The sequence below is a fragment of the Nilaparvata lugens genome, chromosome 5, assembly GCF_014356525.2.
Source record: "Nilaparvata lugens isolate BPH chromosome 5, ASM1435652v1, whole genome shotgun sequence".
Lineage (NCBI taxonomy): Eukaryota > Metazoa > Arthropoda > Insecta > Hemiptera > Delphacidae > Nilaparvata > Nilaparvata lugens.
In genome coordinates, this window is record NC_052508.1 from 35,600,460 (window position 1) to 35,623,884 (window position 23,425).

The 23,425-nt window shown below is 33.3% G+C and overlaps 1 protein-coding gene across 1 annotated transcript; it reads left to right on the top strand.

The window, feature by feature from the left end:
- Positions 1–19,598: 19,598 nt before the first annotated feature.
- LOC120351335 lies at positions 19,599–22,606 on the top strand. Its single transcript, XM_039428263.1, has 2 exons — positions 19,599–20,888; positions 22,185–22,606. The coding sequence occupies exons 1-2, from the start codon at positions 20,331–20,333 to the stop codon at positions 22,488–22,490; spliced, it is 864 nt and encodes a 287-aa protein (XP_039284197.1). The 5' UTR covers positions 19,599–20,330; the 3' UTR covers positions 22,491–22,606.
- Positions 22,607–23,425: the final 819 nt, after the last annotated feature.

The following is a 23,425-nucleotide window of genomic DNA, read 5'->3' on the forward strand; positions in this document are numbered from 1 at the left end:
TATATAAAAAGTTCGGTACTCTTCAATTAAACAAAATAAAATAGATAATAGCCCTTAGGAAAGGGTCATAAACTGAACTAGTTGAACAAGGAAAAATAAGTTAATATGAAATTGTGATTCAGAGAATAGAACAAATTAATAATTAAAATTACTCTCAGGGTATGGTTTCGCCTAAGGAGAATAGACTTTTTGGCTAAGTACAGTGTGGACAGTTTAATTTATTTAATACTACAAAATATAATTATGATAAATTTTGTACCCTTAAAACTATAGTCATGACTTTTCCAAATGGACGAATTTATACACTGTACAATTTTCGCAGATTTATGGGGATCCCCTTCTATATATTCGAATAACTTACATAGACTTTTGTTTCAGTTTTTTGGTTTTTCGAAATATATTCGGCCATAGAATATATTGTTCCGGCTGGGTCCTTCCACGTGGCGAAAAATGTTGAACAGACTCCACTGATATAATTTCGGGGTTTATTTAAATGAAATTTAAAATCTTAATATCACAATTATTATAGGAACTTTGGAACAACTTTTAAAAACAGAAAAACAAAGATTAAGTTACATTAAACAGAAATTAAAGCTTTTGAACAATTAGGTACGTGGACTAGGTCTGCATCCTACCGATGATCCTTGCAAAATGGCCTCGAGTCTTCCTCTTCTAATTTTCACTTCAATTTCTCCTTCAAATTTTATCTCGCCAAATTTACATATTAATTCGGGATTGGTCCGATTCTGTGACGTAACCAATATGCCGAATGGGTGGTGTCACTGTGTCCAACTTTAAAGCTTTTAAAATAGGACGAAATTCCTGATTTCAAGTTGTTCCAAATTATCATTTAGTTTTTTATAATTCAAATCAAATCAAAAATCAATTTATTCCCAAAAAGTTTTTACAAATCAAATAACATTTTACATTAATTAGTACTTAGTATATAAGGAATCCCCCTACAAGACTGCACGTCTGTGTGTAGGGGGGAGTTCAGGAACAGTCTCTATTTACAATTATTGAATAGTTACCGTAATTACAATTATGTTCATTTTCATACATTTTAGAAATAAAAAACAATAATACTACTAATAGTAATAATATTAATAAGAATGAAGACTTCCAACTGTGCATGGACTGCGGTGCTTGGGGTCCAGGAAAATCCAAGAAATGCATGAGAAAAGACAAGAGAAAGAGTATTTTTTTTTAAAGGGAAGGTGGAAAAAAAATGAAATATATATATATATATATATATATATATATAATATATATATATATATATATATATTATACATATGAATAGTCAAAGGAGACTGAAAAAAAAGACTTCATGTAATTGAAAATAAAGAATAGTAAATGAAAGTTTCAAACTAATGTTTAGGTTATGGATCGTTGATCACTGTGCATAACGGGATTGGAGCAATCGTTCGGCCATCTCCCAGCCAATACGGTATAGCCACCTATCCACCCTCTTCCTGTACACCAGCAAACTGAGTGTCTCCGCCTCCTTAATCTCCTCTGGGATATTCCTATATAAGACATGAGCCAGATATGAGGGATTTGTTAGTTCTGAGCCATGTGCCAGCTGTGGAATTTCATAGTTATAATTTGATCTGAAACGCGTGGGATAGTTGTAGTTGATAATTTCTCCTAGGATTTCTGTTTTGTATTTTTTATATGAATTAATAAAGATTTAATGAAAAGCTGTCTTATATTTAATACTGGAAACTCTATGAATAAAAGGATTGTTGGGTATCTATTGTCTTTTTTCAAAATTGTTTTAATTATAGACCTTTGAGTAACTGCTAAAGGTTCCATAACAGTGGAGGAAGCCCCTCCCCAAGCAAGAATTCCATATTGTATGATGGATTGAACGTAGGCAAAGTATACTGTTTTGCATTGCTCTATGCTCAACACATGGCTCAGCTCTGAGAAAGCATAAAGCAATTTTCTGAGCCTTCTCTTAACACACCGAACATGTTGCACCCAACTCATCCTGCCATCCAGAATCACTCCCAGGTAAGTATACTGATCAACTCTTTCAATCCTGCCACAGTCACATTCACTAGACATTGGAGTATCACAGGAATGCATTTTCAGAACTAAATGGCCTGGGTCTGCTTGATTACGTAAAACAATGGGCATAAACTTGGTTTTTGTCACATTAACCGTAAGGCAGTTATGGTCAAACCATCTTTTAATTTTTGCCAAGTCGATTGAAGCAGTTTCATAGGCCTCCTCCCAAGTGCTTCCGGTAGACACTATCGCTGTGTCATCGGCAAATAGGAACAACTCGCCACCCACATCCAGTTTTGATAGATTGTTGATGTAGATCAGGAAGAGCAAAGGACCAAGAGTACTTCCCTGAACCACACCATAATCAACATACTCTTTGTCACTTTCTACATCATTTATAGAAACATACTGCAGTCTATTATTGAGGTAACTTTTAAACCATTTCAATGTATTATTTTTTATTCCTAATAGTTCAAGCTTATTTATCAGGATTGCCCTATGAACGGTATCAAAAGCTTTTGCCAGGTCTAGAAACGTTATCAGTACTTTTTTCTTAATCTTGATACTATTTGAAATGAGCCTGGTTAAATTGAAAAGTGTATCAGATGTGTTTTTAGACTTTTGAAACCCATACTGGCTGGCAGAGATCAAATTATTTTCATTTAAATATTTTGAAAGCTGTAATTTCACACATTTCTCAATTATTTTGGACAGGGTAGCTAACAACGAAATTGGTCTGTAATTAGAGAATGTGCCTTTTGGACCTGTTTTGTGAATGGGAATCACCCTTGCCGTTTTCAAAGCACAAGGGAAGAGGCCTGCGCTAATGCTTAGGTTTACAATGTGACAAATAGGAATTACAAGTGAGTCAATGTTTTGTTGAATTACTCTAGTGGGAATACCATCGCATCCAGGAGCCGATCGACCTTTCAAGCTCATGATGACCTTGGTCAGCTCTTGTCGGGAGACCGGTTGCAGCTCAAAAACGGTATTCACAACATAATCATCATCTTGAACACCAGGTAGCCCCTGTGTTACAATGGAATTTGCTAGATTTGTACCTACTGTGGCAAAATATGAATTAATGTTATTGGCTATTTCTTTGGTTTTGTGAGAATCTATAATTTCACCAGGTAAGGAGAATGAGCTAACCGGAAATGATTTGTTACTCTCTTTACGCCCTGAGATTTCATTTATGACAGACCAAAATTTTTTGGGATTGGTGGACACTTCCTCAACTTTGTTCTTATAATAATAATATTTAGCCTGTTTTATCGCAGAGTGTAAGCTATTCCTATATTGTATGAACTCATTCTTCAAGGCATAGTTAAATGGTTGTCTGTTTAGTTTCTTTCTTAGCTTATCGCGGTGCCGGATGGAATTAACAAGTTCTGCGCTTATCCAGGGTTTTAGTTGAGTGTTTTTAGAAGACATTTTCACTTTTTGAGATTTCGATGAGATTATTTGTTGTAGAGTTTCGGTGAAAAGATCTGCTGCACAGTTTGCATCATTTTGACTGATAATGTTGTCCCAGTTATGAACCGAAATTGCGTCCTGTACTCCAACCCAGTCAGTTTTATTAATGAATTTAACGGAATCAGGATGTTTGGGAGTTTTAGTGGAAATTAGATTCAAACAAACGGCATAATGATCAGTAACTGTTGAATGCATAACAACAGATGATGCACATAAAAAACGCGGAAGTTTAACAAAAAAATGGTCGATACAAGTACCGCTGGCCGGCCGCGTTATCTTGTCAATGCAGGCGACAAACCCCGCATCACTCAGCACATCCAAGTAGCGCTCCTCAAGAGAGCCAGGTGCAACGTTCAGCGTGTCACAGTTTATATCGCCGGTCAGTATACGAACGACACCAGGCGAGTGCTCATTGCAATATGCGCTCAAGGCATTGACAAATGCTGAGAGGCTAGTGCTAGGGCTGCGGTAAACCGCGAATAGTTCGCAAGCCTCCCCCGCCCAGTTAAAGGCCAAGGAGAGACAGGTGGCCAGACCGCCCAAATTCAGCTCACTGCATGTGACAGAAAGCCCTTCATCAACATAAATGATCAACCCATCATTCTGATTTAAACTGTTGAATGATCTGAAAGATTGATAGCCTGCGATTTTAATTGGATCTGTACTGTCGTTAAGCCAAGCTTCAGTTAGCACTATGCAGTTAAACTTGTGCCCCAATCCCTGTAAATTTGTTAAAAAATCATCAAAATTTCTCCTATAGCTACGTATATTTTGGTGGATGACTGAGAACCCCAATACCCCGCAGTTTCCAGCAACTTCCAAATTATTAAACTTGCTAGTAAAATTAATCATGTCTTCGCACTCAGTGCATTTAATTAATGGAAGATCTAGCTCTTCGAACGACTCTCTTATCATACTACTCCAAGTAACGTCCATAAAACATAGCTGGCCACCTGGCATGTTAAATATAATGAAAATAATTATAATATGAGTTTCATTTTTCTCCTACTCAAAACAATAGAAATATATTTTGAGATATTCTATAAATAACAAGAATATAATAAATAGAAAAGACAATGTCAATAAATAAATTGAAAATTTAGCGGTCCTGCTTTATTTCAAATAGAATATTATTCTGAATAACTATAGTTTGACAATCGTGAAAATTGAAATCATCCTGTAATTCAGAGGCGTGATATATACATATGCACTCAATACACATATGCACACGCACATGCATATATACATATACATATATACATATGTATACACACACATGCATACACGCGATATATTGCACACGTATACAATACACACATATATATATATATACATATATATATATATATATAATATATATATATATATATATATATATATACTAACACACATTATAAATATGTATATCCCGGTGATACACTTGCTTTTGATCAACACTAGAATTATAATAGGCCTAATATAGGGTCTAGTCCTTGACGTTGATAATTAATTTAATTGATTTTTATTTATGTCAATTGATTGATTCATTTCTCATCAGCCAATAATAAGCTCATTATTTGATGCTATAGGCTAATAGAAAATTCAGTATCCTAATAATATTAGATTGATAAAGTTGTTCTATAAATTAATAAATTACTAATATTGCAATAATTATATTTCATTAACTATATAAACTAATATAGCCAATAATATTAGATTGATAACGTTGTTCTCAAAATTAAAAAATCAATTGACAGATATTAATAGAATTATTAGTGAAACTATTTGTAAGAAAATACCACTTTCAGTAAAAAATTTATGAGAACAAGAACAAATTATTTGCAAGAATTATACTTCTTTTCATTTCTATTTACATATTTAGCCTACTTTGAACAATTAAATCGATACTCCATCTTTATATGAGTATCTCAATTCACGTTATACAAATACTTGTAATAAAGCATACTCTTGTTTTATATTGATCAAGAATTGGAATAATCCGAAAAATAAACTGAAAAATATGAATGTCTTATTTCAGTGATAATATTTCATAAAAAAATATCTAAGTAGTTCAAAATAGATAGTACACTGTTAAATGATATTACATAGTTTATGTATCGATCAATCGATCCAAAATAAATATTTCAAAAAAAAAAAAAAATTAATGACCTGGATAAAAATTGAATTTTCAAATCATGCATAAAATTGTATTCAACTTAGTACGGTATATTATTTGTATCCCTTATAGCTCCATATGCTTTTTATGCTTATATAATGCCATGTATGTCACTCATGTCATTTAAACTATGATAGAAGATGTTAGATAGGCCTATAATTAACTGTTATGATGGAATTAAGTAAGCATTTATTGTACAGTTGTATCCTTACTATCTCAAATCTGTAGAGAGTGAATTTCTGTCAAAGTTTTATCGGGATTCCTTTATCTCACCTATTCTTTTCGTAATTTTCCACTTGATTGATAACTTCTTATCTAATTAGGAATATAACTGAATTGCCTATTTCATGGACAGACATTATTTCAACATTAGTTGTTTTGAACAGAAGCCGCAAACAAGTTTACATTCAGGGCTCCCTACATAAAAATAATGCTTATAAAAATCTACTTGAAACACATTGATAGTAAAACTGATTGAGCAATAAAGTTACAAAATAAAGAAAGAAAAGAAAACAGACAGAAGAATGTTGGATAGTATATTATCACAGCGCTATTCGAATACAGGTTCAATCTTATTCCAGTCATGCTGTTAGTATTTTTATTCTAATTGAATACTAAATAATGAAAGAGAATTCATGATTTAGTGGGTATTAATTTAACATTAACACTTGGAATTATAGAAAAAAAGAAAGGAGTTGCGTCCCTGGGTAGATTTTTTTTTTGGAATAGTAGACGGCATCAATAATTAATTATATTAATTTTCATTGAAATTGCATTGAGTACCGTAATTCAATCCTTTGCAATACGGTAGTCTTCTTATTTTTTATCTACAGATTCTAACTTCATAATACATGGTTACTTTTTATTAATCTTTTGAGTGTATAACTTTTTCACAAGTTTAATTTACTTGTTATTTCATTTGCTGAACAGGGATGATATTGTGTTTAATAATAAATTATGCATATTAATCGTTTAAATTGAAAAAAAGTATTGATTAAAAATGTTTTTGAAAATTAAATAAGACTTGTAGGTACTCACAGTCCAAAATTTGAACCACAACAAGAATAATTGTACCACCGTGACTTTTGGAATTGCAGGACGTAAAAAATTCTATTTGGGTGTAGAGTTGGCCTCATCTTGACTGGGTGGCGGCGTAGGGGCGGCGTCCTCGCATGGAGAGGGCGGCGGGGCGGCGGCTGACTCTCTTTTCTCTCGCAGGGCGGCCACTTGGTCCAGATCATGGACCCTAAACGGACGCTGGCTTGCATCGCTCTTCGCCATCACCTTGCCATCATGCGTCCACACAGAAGACAATATTTTATCTTTCACCATTTTCCTCGATGCATTAAATATTTCTCGAGTTTCAGCCGTTAGGTGCTCGTTGATGTAGACCGGTGTATCTGAGAAGGAACTATTGAGGTCTCTGGCTGATAGTGAACCTTTCATTCTTCTGGCTGACAACCAATTATATTTAGAAAACCGAGACGTGAAAGATATGACAATAGAAGGAGGTCTGTTGTCTCCTTTTTTACTCTGGAGCCTATGGGCTGCGTTTATTTCCGAAAAATGAAAGTTCACTTTTAATGCGCTTGCTATCGCCTGAATCACAACAAACATGTCCTCTTTGAATGTTAATGGTATACCTGAAACTATTAAATTGTTTTTCCTAGTATGTTGTTGAAGTTCATATAGTTGTTTATTAGACGATTCAAGCTCACATTTAACGTGTTCATATTTGCGGCGCAATTCCTCGACTGATGCACAGGCTGTATCACATTTCGTTGTCACTTTCTGTACACTATCTTTAATTTCCTTAATTTCCTGCTTTGTACATTTAATTTCAGCTTGAACTTTTTCAATTTTGGCGTCGTTAATGTCCCATCTTTTGTTGTTTTTCTCCCATGATGCTTGGTTTTCCTTCCTAAATTCTTCTATCGCTTTAAGAATAACGTTCTCCTCAGTCTTAGATGTAGCCGGTGTAGACGATGTCTTCATTTTGAATTTTCACTCACTATATGAAATTGGAGTATATCTCAAATTTACCAACGTAAAAAGAATGAAATTATAGGTTATACGTAAGCGGATTAGAACACCAGGTGGCCGGCAGAAACAAGTTACGAAACTTTAGCTGTACAGTACGATAAGAGACGATGTGCCTTCATCGGCTGCCCGATTAGAACTGAATTGTATGAATATGTATTATAAAATTATAATAATACATAAATAAATAATAGAATTCGTCTATGATGATATGCATTCGAATTGGCTTCAATGAACAGCTAATGATTATAGAACATAGACATGCTTGTATAACATAAAGTAGACATAATATAAGAATATATATATGCTTATAACAATAATGAACACCATAATAAATGAATATTTCTTCCTATTTTTTTTGTTTCAATTGTTTTTTATATGCTAGAATAATGACCCTCAATCGTTATATATGGCTAAGCTAATTTGTTCATATATTTTTAACAAGTATATTTTTTTTGGTAGTTCAAATAAATAAATATTCGGGCTTATTTGGCCTAGAAATGAAAGTATAAAAATGAAAAATTTAATAATATATAATTTTTATGATCAATCTTTAGTCGAACTGCCTTCTCAATTTGCTACTTGTCAATGAGCTAGCCTTGGTTTGTTTTAGGGTTATGTTTTCGTTTCAAAACTAACCTTCAAATATAACTTTACTGTACCAATCCATAGGCATATAAACATATACGGTTTTTTCCATTGACTAATTTCTTGGAAGGCATATAATTACAGATTTATTTATTCCTTGCTTTGTAAGTTAGATAACAGTCGTCTATCGACCTCAGATAAGATTGTATTGTTTCTACGGTGATAGAAATTATTCTGTTCTTGTACTAGCCTATGAACAAATTTATTGTGTCTTTTTAGGACTGTACAATCTTTGGTACATCACAATATATGATCTTTAATTTCTGCAATATAATTTGCGATAGTTTGTCGTGGCTCTGATTCACTATATGAATTGCTCTATTTATTCCATCAGGTGCCGAATCTTGCACCCTGAGATAAAATATATATTCATTGCAAAGAAATTTATTAGATACTATAGAATTTAATATATATATTTGGATTATTGGTTGTTAATTTATCAAGCTGATTTTAGGGAATCTATTTTTAATGGAATTGTCCAAGTCGACAAGTATTAGCAAGCTAATATCGCAGCTACATGCAAAAGGATGCATATGATTATAAAATAAAAGCACATGGTAATGTTCCGTGCCATAAAATTTAGAGAATAGTATTTAGCCTGTGATATTTTATTGATTTCGATTATTGTTCTATTTTTATATTATATATTTTTTATCGCTCTATATATTTTTTGCTCTGATCTATTTTTGCAATGTTTGTTAATATATGTATCAAATTGTTTATGGTGTGCAATTTATTCTAATTCCTCAATAATATAGGATAAATACCATATATATATATATATATATATATATATATATATATTATATATATATATATAATATATATATATATATATATATTCATTTTTTAATGAATTATCAGAATTATTGTGGAAGCTCATATCTGGGCCTATAAAGATTCTTATGAGATTGTATCCTATGAAAAACCACGACCTAATTTTTATAATTATTGAAATATTTCATGCTCTACCGACTGATGCCAAGCAGGAGGCTAATCGCTATTTAAATATAAAAAATAACGTGACACAACATGTCGTACCAACATGGGAATGATGATGAGAGCTGAGCTCATTAAATAATTATTTGAAATTAAGTCAAGACCCATATTGAGGATAATAATTGAAGACAAGTCTAGTCATATTGAAATTTGTCGTGGATGGATAATAAAACAATAGATATATGAGTATTGAGGAAAACAGGCGGGTTAAATTTTGTATTACTTTTTGGGGGATCAATAGCTTTAAATAAAGAGAAATTATATGTTTTAAAGAAAATTTTATATTATTGTTATTGTAGAAAATATATTTTATAGAGAGAGATATTATATTTTATGGGCCTAAACTGCCGAAATTCAGTCATAATTATTTTGTATATATGATTGGAGAACAGTATGTTAGCTAGTCAGAAACTGACAATTGAAAATATGAATAGTATTATTATATTATAAGAGCTGAAGTAATAAATAGGTTACCTGGCTTGTAATGTCCATAGGCCTATCCTCATTTGTGTCCTAAATATTTTTGTTAACCAAAACTTTCACTTTGTTTTACAAACACTTGACACTTAATCCATTTTTAAAATATGAGTTTCTTTTCGTCCATGCAAAGTAAGGTAGCAGACACACTGCAGATGGCGGTAATAGCGATGATCGACGCTGAGGGGGGCGGGATGGAGTCCAATGCCCAGATATCTTCAATCACTGCCAATAATCCTGTGAACAATAATAAACCATCAAATGTCTCCCAAGAAACAATAAGGAGGGTTATAGTAGAGGGAATGATCAAGTCATTTTCTAATAGTTCAGAAAAAACAATGACCACAGTAATGAAGGACTTAAAGGCGGAAATGAAGGACATGCGGGAGTCATTGAAGGATACATCGGTAAGGATGGGTAAGGAAACTGCAGAAAGAATAGATAACCTACCAGCACAAAACACTTCGCAAATTCATGAAATAGCTGAAAACAGGAACAATAGTCAACTTATTTCCATAAATAAACATCAGAATAGTACACAAATAGCTCACCTAAATTCCGATATAAATCAAAACAAAGTACAACTTAATTCATTGGAGACAGCCGTTGGAGAACAGCAATTATTTCTATCTGAATTGAATGCCGAAGCAGTAGAGAATGAAACGGAAGCTACTAGTAATTGGAAACAGGCCCAAGAGAAGTTAGTACAACTTGAAAGTCAAATACATCAATTTCCACACGAGAATATAGAGCCTATTCCCATAGCAACGTTTGATTTACTGAACAGTTTCAATGAATTAGGCCGTTTTGACAATACAGACCGCTATCTTCAACCTAAAGAATTTATAGATCAGATAAAACTAGTTCAATCATTAACACCCACCTCTTGGAATTTTTGGCGTCTTCGATTATCCAGCTTGTTATGCGGCGAACCTCTGATGTTTTTCCAGATCCATAATCACGAATTCAGGACGTTGGACAAGTTCAGTGCAGCCTTCCTGGAACAATATTGGAGTAAAAATAGACAAATGGATACACTAGCCAATATCATTGCTAGCGAATATAATTCTAGGACAGACGACACATGCATCAATTTTGTTAATACCCTTAAACTGAAAAATGCTCAATTAGATGAGCCAATAATTGATTCTGTTTTAGCAAATATAATCGTAAAAAAGCTACCTTTCCAAGTCAGAACAGCATTAACTAAACAGCCAATAACTAGTTACAAACAGCTGATAGATTATTTATACAATATACAATCTATGATGGCAATATCAAATCACCGGTTAGATCTAATGTATGCACAGAATCAACCTAATTCAAAAATTAATCAGTACACCAGCCAAACCTATGAATCAGTACCATATGATTGCTCACGACCTACTCCTCAATTTGAACGCCACAATGATCATAAACACAATAATAATTGGAATGATAGAAGTTTTCAAAATCGTCAAACAAACCATTATCCACTGCAAACCTATCAAAGAAATTATTATGATGGCCGAGATCGATTAAACTCAAATAATGGTTACACTCAGAATAATTACAACAGAAATTACAAACCGCCACCTCATGAAATGAGTACAAATTATACATTAGCGCATGCTACAGGATTAAACCAACAAAGAACACAGAACCCAACACCCAGCAATCCACCACCAGACATAGAGAAGACTACATCTAAATTACAAATATACGATACCCCCGATATAACACATACAAGCTCTGATGAAACAAACAAAGAAAAGGAAGAAATTTCAGCATCACACACCACCTTTAGAAAGGATTTACCAAAAATATTAGAAAAACAGAAGTTAATACAAGACAGCCTACCACAAAAAACCACCGCCAAACATGCAACATCCCGCAAGCATCAACCTCTATTAAGTTTCCTGTTCCCCACCGAAGAGAAACCCGCCACCGAAGAATCACTACCGGCCACCACCCTACAACATGAACCGATCCATTACAATAATGACGAAATTCCATCACTGCCAAAAATAAACAATCGCCAGGAGGAGACCACCACCGCACCCGCGCATCAATCGACCCCACCAAGGCACCCCAAGGAACCCAGGATGGAGGACCAAGAGGACGACACCGAGGAGGACGGACTACATGACCGAAGGTACCAGCATCGCAAGGCCTGGAGACGGAGGCGCCGGAGGACACCCGACCGACATCAAGAATGAGAGGACGGCATTCGGGAGAAGAAGAAGATGCATCACAAGGCCCGGAGATGGAAGAAACGGAGGAACCGCGCGCGCATACCGGCCGCATGCACGCTTCAAGACGCAACGGAGGACACCAGACCGAACCCAGGATGGAGGACAGGAGAGGATCGACGGCATACATCCGCGGCACATACGCTTCAAAGGCTATGATCAGCGATGTGACCGGAAGAATAGGCCAAAGAAATATTACAAAAACGGAACTGATAGGAATACTATGGATTCGTGCATGGGCAACAATAAAGTGGACTACTTGTGGAGATTAATCAAGGATAAACGGTGTTTGAGAAGATGGAAGAAATAAAAAGTAATATAAAGAAAGTGGAAGTACCTGGATATTATATGATTAGAGATTATACTATTGAAAAGATGATAAATGTTTTGATATGGTGTGTAATGTTTGTTATAATGGCTGTGATAATATTGAAAAGTGATGCTATTGATGCTATAATCAAGACCATGTTATTGTTGAAAGAATTTATTATTGTTGATTGGAAGTGTTATATTATTGAATTGTTTATTATGATGATGAAGACCAATAATGGATTTAAGTGGAAAGTATCGGATGAAGATGACTGGAAGCTTTATATTATAAAGTTGTTTATTGGTATAATTAGAATTATAAACAATGCCACTAAAGTGAAAATATCAAGACTCAACGGAATAAATAGAAATAATAAGGGAGAAAACAGAACCAGATCAAGGAATTGTTTTAAAAGATACACCAGATACATGGGTTTTAAATTTATGATGAAAAAATCATCAATTAGGACAGCCTCAACAATCAACAACCGGACAGCAGATAACCGAACGGCCTACAGCAACATCTACAAACAGAATGCAAGAAGATGCAAGTAAATCACAACATTTCTACATGCAATATTGTCGAATTTGAAATAAATATGATAAGTAATCAAGGAAAACACCACTATCAAACGAAATACTGACCTATCATGATAAATTTAATCTTGAGTTAGACCGCATGGCAACAATCCGATGTTTTTATTCCTCCCAACTGTCCAAAGCCTGCAACAAACAAAAGAATAATTTTTAATTATGTAATTAAATAATACACACCATATAAAATAAGACACAAACGGGGATAGTAGAAAATAAATTAAGTAAATTACCTTAAATGTGAAAAATGTGACAAATAAGGTTAGTTCTATGCTGCAGAACGCAAAGCCAGAGAATATGACGTCAGAAGCAGATATTCAGAACTGGTAGGTTAACAAAGCCATCTAGATTGAATGTATGTAGCGCTCAACATATGTTTAAGAAAAGAAAAATATTATACCCCAAAAACGTTATTTATCACTGTTATTATTATATTTATCAATGTTAATATATTTATTCATATGTTTCATATTTATTACCGTTAGTTTATGCCATGTTTGTTACTGGAAAAACCTCAATTGAAAGCTAGTTACCTAAAGCCGAAGAACCATTAGCAAAAGAAAGGAATTGTACCTGATATATGGAAAATTATTTATATTAAGACCTAGGAATTACAATAAAATATAAGCCCCAGAAAATTTGTATATCGAAATTATTGTTTGAAAGGAATCAATTATGAGAGAATCAAGTAATGTGTGTAGTTGGGTTGGTGGCCTTGCGAGCGGCAAATTTAAAAATACTATGTTCTAAGTGTTGTAAGGGGGAATGTGTCTAGGAGATTATATTTATGATATTTTTTGTGTTGATAAGGAGAATTTGTTATTGTATTTGATAGAGATCTAAGGGAGGCGCAGCAGATAGATCTGCGAACTATGATAAAAATTTGAGAGTATATTTTGTAGACAAAGTATGGAATATATCAATGTGTTGAAGGATGGATTTTCATTAAAAACATTGTGATTCTCAAATATTTTGAATTCAAATCCAGGGGCGCATGTAACATATTCAATTTGGATAGATAAATAAAAATCTCTAGCTGAAATATTAATAGGTCTAAGTAAAGTAACTGGCTAATATCGCCAAAGAGGTAACATAAAGATTAGATAATATCAGATTGTCCTGGCTAAACTGTACAACAGCCTAAGAGGAATTGAAATAATTTTTTGCTAATATATGATATTATATAAAATATTGAAGGTTGAGATTAGGCATAAACATTTAGTGATCGGCGACCTAATGATCGACCGAGCCATGCAACGTAGAATCTGACCAAACACCTTGGCAGAAATTTATTGTGGCAAAACGGTATGCAATTTGAGGAATAAAAGGTCTCACATGGCTAATTATTATGATGCATGAAACAAATAATAACATATAGAAAATTAACTAGCATGTAGAGAGCATATTTAAAAAACCTAATAAAAATAATTAAATGTATCCAGGAAATAGGAGGTTACCAGGCGCATGAATACTGGAATAATTTGCATGCACCAATCACATAATGGCAATTGATAGGCGGCAATAGTATGCCGATTCAAAAATATTTGTATATATTTCTACAAATAAATAGAATTTGTATAAAATTGTTGTATAGTCTATGCTTTGGATATGGCCCGAAGGCAAAGAAATTATTAAACATACAACATAAGTAATAATTTAATATTTTAGTATGGTCTATTTGAACCTTGAATGGTGGAAGACTGGGATATTCAAATTTTATGTAAATTTAGAAATCGGAGATGAGAATTGTAAAATTGAGAAAGGAGAACCAACACTCGCCTGCCAAATGCCACCATGAGAGGTCCCTAAATATTATAGAGCGTAATACCTTGCTATAACTTGTGAAAATTTAAAGTTAGATTGAATTACTAAATTTCTTATAAGACTTTGTGATGCTCTTATAAAGCAAAAGTCATTTTTATTTTTTTTAAATAATTTTGTAAATCCTTGGAAGAGACGACTCCAGCTACCATAGTCTGGGACCGCCAGGAGTTGGATCAACATCGGCAGCTCGTAGGAAAGTTTCGACACGTGAGTGAGGAATATTGAAATGGTGATGGGGCGCCCTCAGTGCTTCGAAATTACATGAGAATCAAAGCTTGCTTGTCGAAAGGGTTTTCTCATAAATTAAGAATTTAGTAAAAAAATACTTGCGCAAGTAAATATAGTATTAAAGGTATCTTATTAGAAGAGTAACGAGTCAGTACATATCAGAAGTTCTATAAATCATAGAAGTATAAAATCTAGGCTAGTAATGCATATTCATATGATCCTCAATTTCTGCAATATAATTTGCGATAGTTTGTCGTGGCTCTGATTCACTAGATGAATTGCTCTATTTATTCCGTCAGGTGCCGAATCTTGCACCCTGAGATAAAATATATATTCATTGCAGAGAAATCTATTAGATACTATAGAATTTAATATATATATTTGGGTTACTGGTTGTCAATATTTATCAAGCTGATTTTAGGGAATCTATTTTTAATGGAATTGTCCAAGTCGACAAGTATTAGCAAGCTAATATCGCAGCTACATGCAAAAGGATGCATATGATTATAAAATAAAAGCACATGGTAACGTTTGTGCTATAAAATTTAGAGAATAGTATTTAGCCTGTGATATTTTATTGATTTCGATTATTGTTCTATTTTTAAACTATATATTTTTTATCGCTCTATATATTTTTTGCTCTGATCTATTTTTGCAATATTTGTTAATATATGTATCGAATTGTTTATGGTGTGCAATTTATTTTATTTCCTCAATACTATAGGATAATACCATATATATATATATATATTTATTTTTCAATGAATTATCAGAATTATTGTGGAAGCTCATATCTGGGCCTATAAAGATTTTTATGAGATTGTATCCTATGAAAAACCACGACATGGTAAACCACGAAATGTATCAATTTTTATAATTATTAAAATATTTCATGCTCTACCGACTGATGCCAACCAAGCAGGAGGCTAATCGTTATTTAAATATAAAAAATAATGTGACATTGTCAGATTGCTTTTCAAAATGTACAATGCATCCATGTTTATCTCTAATAACTTTCCTCAATTTCTTAATCTTATTGATTAGAGCAATGCTAGCGTTTTGTCTTCTACGAGACATCCTCATTCTTTCACTGCTACTCACTCTCTACTGAATGTCAATAAAGTTATCCAGACCCTGCCTATATTTTCCACTATTAGCAACACATTCAGTCATAATAGTGACAAAAATATGCTTCTTAGAATTCAACACATTTGAACACAATTTACTGAAATCTCTGAAGCAAATATCTTCACCCACATAGTCTCTATGTATTAATTTGAGTAATAATTGATCAATTTTGAATATAACAATCATATTTGCATTATCTCTGGTGAAATGTTTTTGTGTTGCACCATAACTTTGAATTAAATATGCTGTATCAATATTACGATGTCTACCCATGGTAAAATAATCTCTTATTTGAGGTGTGTGACCAAGTTGTAAATTGTCAAATATAACTAGAGAATATTGTGGTATATTATTTGGGTGTGGAATACTCTCGGGAATATCATTGACATGAAATTCAATACCTTTCATTTTTGAAAAGACTTTTCTTGAAAACAAGTACTTATCTTGATATTGACTTTTAGTATTTAAATTGATATGTTTAAATCTCAATCCATTTTTGGAAAAAATCAAGTTGAACAATAAATTCGTTTTACCGCATGCAGATGGGCCTACGATGAGAATTCTAGCGTTATGTGGTATCAATGTACCATTCTTACACCATACATGCTTTTCCTCTTGTGCAATTAACTTATCGAAATTTACAATGACGAGTTTGTTCATGTTGAGAAAGTGAGGTATACAAACAGAACGAACTGCTTCATGTGTCTGGTTCACTCGCTAATGAAGCGTTTCTAGGTGACACACATACATGTACTCACCCATTCAACATCTAGACACCTTGTGCCACATGCTACTAGTACTTCACACTTCTCTATGACAAAAATGAGAAATGAAAGAGCAAACATTCAATTCAAGTTGTTTTTATTTGAAAAACACACGCAATGTAAAGAGTATTATAATGATTATCCACAACAGATGTTGATAGATAATTATATAATGTACATTATTTACATCATATATGATCTTACTCTAATTATTTACAACAAATGTGGATGGATGATTATATAATGTACATTATTCACATCATATATGATCTTACTCTCATTATTTACAACAAATGTGAATCGATAAAATTATACCATTTGATCTAACATATGATCTTACTCTAATTATTTACAATCTTACTCTAATAAGTTCTCTCAATTTATGAATGATGATTGTGGAAATCCAATCCAATTCACAAGCAACTTATCCTGCCCTGAACGAATAGGGATATACTCCTTTTTTTAACAAGAGTTGCCTATGTTCGAGATCGGGGTCATTAAATACTGAAAACAGATGTTTGAACTTCGATTCCATATCTGTACTATCTACCAAGTTGCCCATTAATACTTCTGAAGATTCATTCATAAATTGATATGAATCTAAAAACTTGATTTTTCCCACTGTCAATGTCAAAAATCTCTCTGATGTATTGGCGATACAGGAAATTTCTTTTTTACATTTTCCGAGAGCTTTTAGAATAAAATGACTGTCAAATCCGCTAAAATTATGGAAGTAACAGCTAATCGTATCGTCAGTTCGAGTATTTAAATTACACAACACATGAGCAGCACACAAAAACTTTTCATTTTCATGTGCATGATGGTGTACCTTTGTGTCTGTTTCGGTAAAAACTTCATCGCAAAGGCCGCACTTATCAGCTTTTAAAAATTCGCGTTGCTGACGCTCACTTAAATGCTCCATCGGAATTTTGTATTTTATATCTGTACTCAATAAATCGCCTAGTTCGATTATTTCCTTGAGAAATTTCTCCATGATCTTTTCATTGATATTACTCGATCTATAGAGTACTGAGCCGTATGCAATATCTCCATTCACATCAATTACAACGAAACAATACCCGCATGGAATATGACGCGCCATTTTCTTGGTGTAACTTCTGGTGATAGGTACATCCTCAGATTCATTACCATCCATATACACAACAAATGTTCCCAAATCCGTGTAGATTGTATACTTTTTCTTCAAAGTCAAACCGAGTTTTTTAAATTTGATTGTCTCACCTCATTTGGGGTATGAAGTTCTCTGAGACTGGAACTTTGAACAAAGCTCTAGATGTCTCATCAAATTTGCTTTCTCATCCCGGTTTACTGTTTTGTCTGATGTAAATCTGTGAAAACAGAAATTACAAACATCTACTTTTGCTTTAGCTTTCGAAAGGTGAGAAAGAAGACGCAACAATCCATTTTTCCCGTTCGTGGTGTTAATTGAACAAAAATGTGTTTTTCCTGCATCACCTTTCAACATTAAAAGATTAATTTGGTATTTACGCATACAGAATATGCTTGTTCGATAGGGGAAAAACTTTTTGTTGTCATACACGATAACATGAATTGCGATATCTGTATTAAGAATTTCAAATTTCTTTATGTCTTGATCGGTGGTTGGGAAATTAACTCCGAGAGTGTTCAGCCTGTGAGCAAATTTGCTCAAATATTTCACCGTTAATGTCTGCCTATTCAGTTTCTGGTGAAAATAGGCTAGAACACTCCACAGAAAACACTTTTTATCAGAAAGATTTTTGACATTGATAACACATTTCTCATTGTTGATGAACTGGGGTGTTTGAATATAACTGCTTGTGTATATTGGATTATATCTAATCACATTCACATCAAGCAAGTCGATCTTCTTCAACACCCACCCACTCCCAAATCGAACAAAGTTATCGAATGAACTTAAAATTTTCCTAACCACTTACATAAATTGTTCATTCAATTCGTCATAACTCTCTAAGACATTCATGCCTATGGCCGAGTAGCTATGAAGATTCACAATGGATGAAACAGCTTCGGATTCCTCTGATTCTAAAACTACCATCATATACAATAATACATTTAATACTAAAAACCATTCCACATTTCCTTCGAAACGTGCAGCGTGTTCTCTTATTATCTCGAAAACACGAGCTTTTGAGTTTTGAAGCACATTTTCAATGTCAGGTGCTACGTTTTCGAAGGAAATGCGATGGCGAATTGCTCACGAACTCATGCCTCCAACCCTGTGTTCTCTGCTATGCTGCATCTCTGCTACTAGCGGGTTGCTGAAAACAAACAAAGAATATATTACTATGGCACAGAATTAGATATAAAAACAAGTAAACATTAATCTAAGAATCAGTTGTGATTTAACAAGCTGCAAGTACAGTGCAAAAAATGCTATCTCAGGATCAGATTTTCATGCACGAACGATTGAGGTTATTAACATTTGATAATCGTTGGTAATTAGAATCGAGTCTGTTGTCACCTCAAAATATGGCTAAACAGGGTTTTAAATTTGTGCGAGCACCTGACGTTGTTCAATGTGTGTTTTGTTCAGTATATTTGGAAAATTGGTTGGCAACAGACGATCCTAGTAAGGAACATGAGTGATGCAGTCCAAATTATGGATGGTGCAAAGAAGATAATATTTCATGTGAAGAGGAGAATTTCGATAATAATATTCTACGACAATATGAAGAACGAGTTTTAACTTTCCATCGTCCAGAACCATTCAAGCTCTCGGTATTTATTAATAGAGCAGACTATTTTGCAATAAATGGATACTTTTCACATGAGAAATCATATCTGCAATGTGTATATTGCAAATATATTATTGAAAATCCTTATGAAGAAGTGATACATGTTCTGTTTTGTATATATAAAAAGATGAACTATAATGGAAAAGAAAAGACGAATGATGAAAAAGAAGATGCTGTGGGAAAACAAGCTGGATATTGTACAATATGCACTCTGTTGTAGAAGTAATTCCTAATCAGAATCGAGATATTAGTGATTTGTTAGGAATAAGTGCATTGTAGTAGTATCAGGAGAGAAGTAAGTTCTGAAAAAATCATGATCAGAAAAATAAAGAATTGTATCATACTTACATGCAATGAATGATGTGCTGTATTGTCTCTCTCTCTCTCTGCTTACACTCCAACTCTCAGACTAGTTCTTCATACATCTTTCCTCCTCAAAGACTGGAGTGATTATGCAGTAGTGCACACTCAAACTCTGTGAAATCAACGAACAAAATGAAAATCACAATAATATTGAGAAGAGATTTAACAAGTCAACATGTGATGTTAATTATGAAAATTAATGAGGAGATTTGATACTACATTGCTCTCACATTCGAAATATTGTTACTCGAGATATTATATCTGGAACTGAGAAATTTTATATCAGTGCATTGTGAGAATTTGATATTTTTTTCTCTGAATGCACCTTGCTGTAGGTGTTAGAATGCATTTGTATTTCAAGGATGTGATAAGCGGGAAAATGCACTATCTCTCACTCATCCTAAAAAAGAGAGAGAGAGAAACGAACGAGTATATAAGTAGCGGTTATTGGATTTGCCAGCTTCATTCGAGCACTAGTCACGTTACACATATCCTCGTCATCATGGACTCATCATTCATGCGTCAGGACTACATTCTTCCAGATACTCCTCCTCATCAACAACAAAGCACTTCCTTCCCATCTTACTGGGCAGTGCAAGCTGCACCGAAGAAGAAGCTTCCATCCGCCAATAGCAGTGCTGCTCCTGCTGCTGCTGCTGCATCCGACTGCGAGGACTCACCGCTGAAGAGCCGTGGTGTCTTTGTGGAGAGAGGGATGAGCAGTGAGGAATTCATTGTACCAGACACACCACCATCTCATCTGAAGTGGGCACCGAGGCGTGTACCACTCACGACGATTTCCAACAAGCAACAGGGGAAGAGAAAGCTGCACTTCCTGGAGGAGGATGAGGAGGAAACCAACTTTGTACACTCAAAGGTTAGTTATTTCAAATATTATTAACATGTAATGTGAACAGATAATTTTAAATCTTTATATGTTGTCATCAATTTGTTGAAAGCTTGCTACTAAAAGCTTGCTAGTATCTGATAAATTTCTTACTTTACTGAGAAAAACTAATTTCCAATAGATCTGTTCACATTACATGTACTCACATTGTGATATTAAATGATTCGAGTTCAATTCATCGTGAGAAATTGATAAACCTGATTTGAAAGACAATTTCAATCAAGAATTATTTCTTGATAACGAATTGTAATATAGGAAATGAAACTATTCAACTTTAGAGTTCAGTTAAGATGTATATTTGAGTTCCTAAATATGATGATTACATTGATATATTCATTTGAATTGAGCAACTTCTATGTTGTTTTATGAAATCAAGAAATATTATTTGAAGTGATTAGGTTGAATGCATGCTACTATCTAATAAATTTCTCACTTTACTGAAAAAAAAACTAATTTCCAATAGATGTCTTCGTATTACATGCATGCACAATGAGATATTGAATGATTAGAGTTCAGTTAAGATGTGTATATTTTGAATTCAGGAATATTATAATGATTACATTGATATGATCATTTGAATTGAGCAACTCCTATGTATTTTTATAAAATACATCTATGTAAAATACTCCTATGTATTTTTATAAAATATAATTATTTGAAGTGATTAGGTTGAATGCATGCTACTATCTAATAAATACTTTACTGAAAAAAAAACTAATCTCCAATAGATGTCTTTGTATTACATGCATGCACAATGTGATATTAAATGATAAGAGTTCAGTTAAGATGTGTATATTTTGAATTCATGAATATTATAATGATTACTTTTTGAAATTGGACTGATCAAGCTTACTAGTTGATTAGACTTCAGTCAAAAAATTGAATAAGATGAATATTTTGATTTCATTATTATAATGCTTACATATTATTTTGTACTAATCATGCATACTATTTTTTGCTATAATAGAATATAATATTGAAGTGATGTGTTAAGAAAGTTACTGATTCAGTTGATAGTTATTTGTTGCAATGTACATTGAAAGAGTTTGCTTATTAATTTGATGTATGCATCACTATTGGATTCTGCAATATGAAGCAAGAAATACTATTTCAATAACTGATATTACTCACTTTGTGTAGAGAATGTCTTGTCAATCTGATGATATCAAGTTGAGATTATGACAATAATCTGTTGATCACAAGTAGTTGATAATCTGAAACAAATTATAATAAGTTACTAATCATAGATTTATTTTTATTTAACAGAAACAACGTGCATATGAAGGTGATAACTCCTCTATGGTTCCACTACTAGAGGAGGAGGCTGCTCGGGATGATCAGAATCAGGATGACTTTATTGCAATCATTAATAGACCCACAGCTAAACCGTGGATGCCTCTCCACGATCTGGCGGAAGATGTCCCGCATAGTATCATCTCGGCTCGTGAGGAAACAAACCACCACGGTAGACGAATAATATTGAAAATGAACATTTCATCTACAAAGAAAATCTCTGAGGTATATCTACCTCAGAGATTTTCATTCATAATTTCCCCCGTAAAAGTTATTTAATTTAATGCTAATTGTAAAAATTTAGGAATAGTGGTGAAGCATGTCACCGCTACATGGACTGACATTAAGATTGTTAAAATTTAACAATCTTATTCTCATACCATGTTGCAGTGAGATGCTTTACAAGTAGTAGTAGTAGTAGTATATAATGTAAATATTGTAGTGATTAATAATAAATTGTAATATTGTTTTTATAAAAATTGTTTTTAATTCTCACCTGTTTGTTGTGTCAAAGAAGAAGAAGATGTAGAATAGTACACTGTTCATGCAAGAATAGATCCTCTTGTAACTGAACACTCAGTGAATGTAGAATTATTCTAGTTCTATTATAGTATTATAGATACTATACTATAATACTATATTACTATACTATACTATATAGATACTATACTATATTCACCTTATAGTTTTATTATACTATTATAGTTCACGCAAGAATAGTAATGCTCTTGTACAGTCAATGAGTGTACGGTCACAAGATAAGCTATTTTATAGTTGCTGCTGCGCACGCACACGCATGCACCACATGACGGTCTTGACCTTGTTGCGAGATTCTCTTCCATCTGTTAGCGCTATACACTCACTATAGATATTGCAATCTATTTTTATCAGTATGCTTACAACACTTGAATGGAGAAGTTGTGCAATGAAGATAATTATATGGAGAGTTTTATTTGTTCTTCTCTTTATAATATGTTTGAAGACGTGTTTCTGATATCTACGAGAGCAGTTGCTAAATTCCCTCTTTTGCGAATAAATTCACAAAAAATTAAGGCCGTCTGGCTCGCAAAATTGCTGGGTTCAAACCTCAGCTCTAGCTCAGTGGTAGAAACATGAATTTTCTCAATACAATTAATCACCATAGGGTTCAATGACCGGTGATTATTAATTCTTACCACTGCTTCTATGAAGTTCTTGAAGAATACCAATAAGGA

Excerpts from the sequence above, each read along its gene's own strand:
- LOC120351335 (XM_039428263.1), top strand. The coding sequence starts at position 20,331 with ATGCACCTTGCTGTAGGTGTTAGAATGCATTTGTATTTCAAGGATGTG. Across the intron at positions 20,889-22,184 it reads CCAACTTTGTACACTCAAAG|AAACAACGTGCATATGAAGG; the intron begins GTTAGTTATTTC and ends TTTATTTAACAG.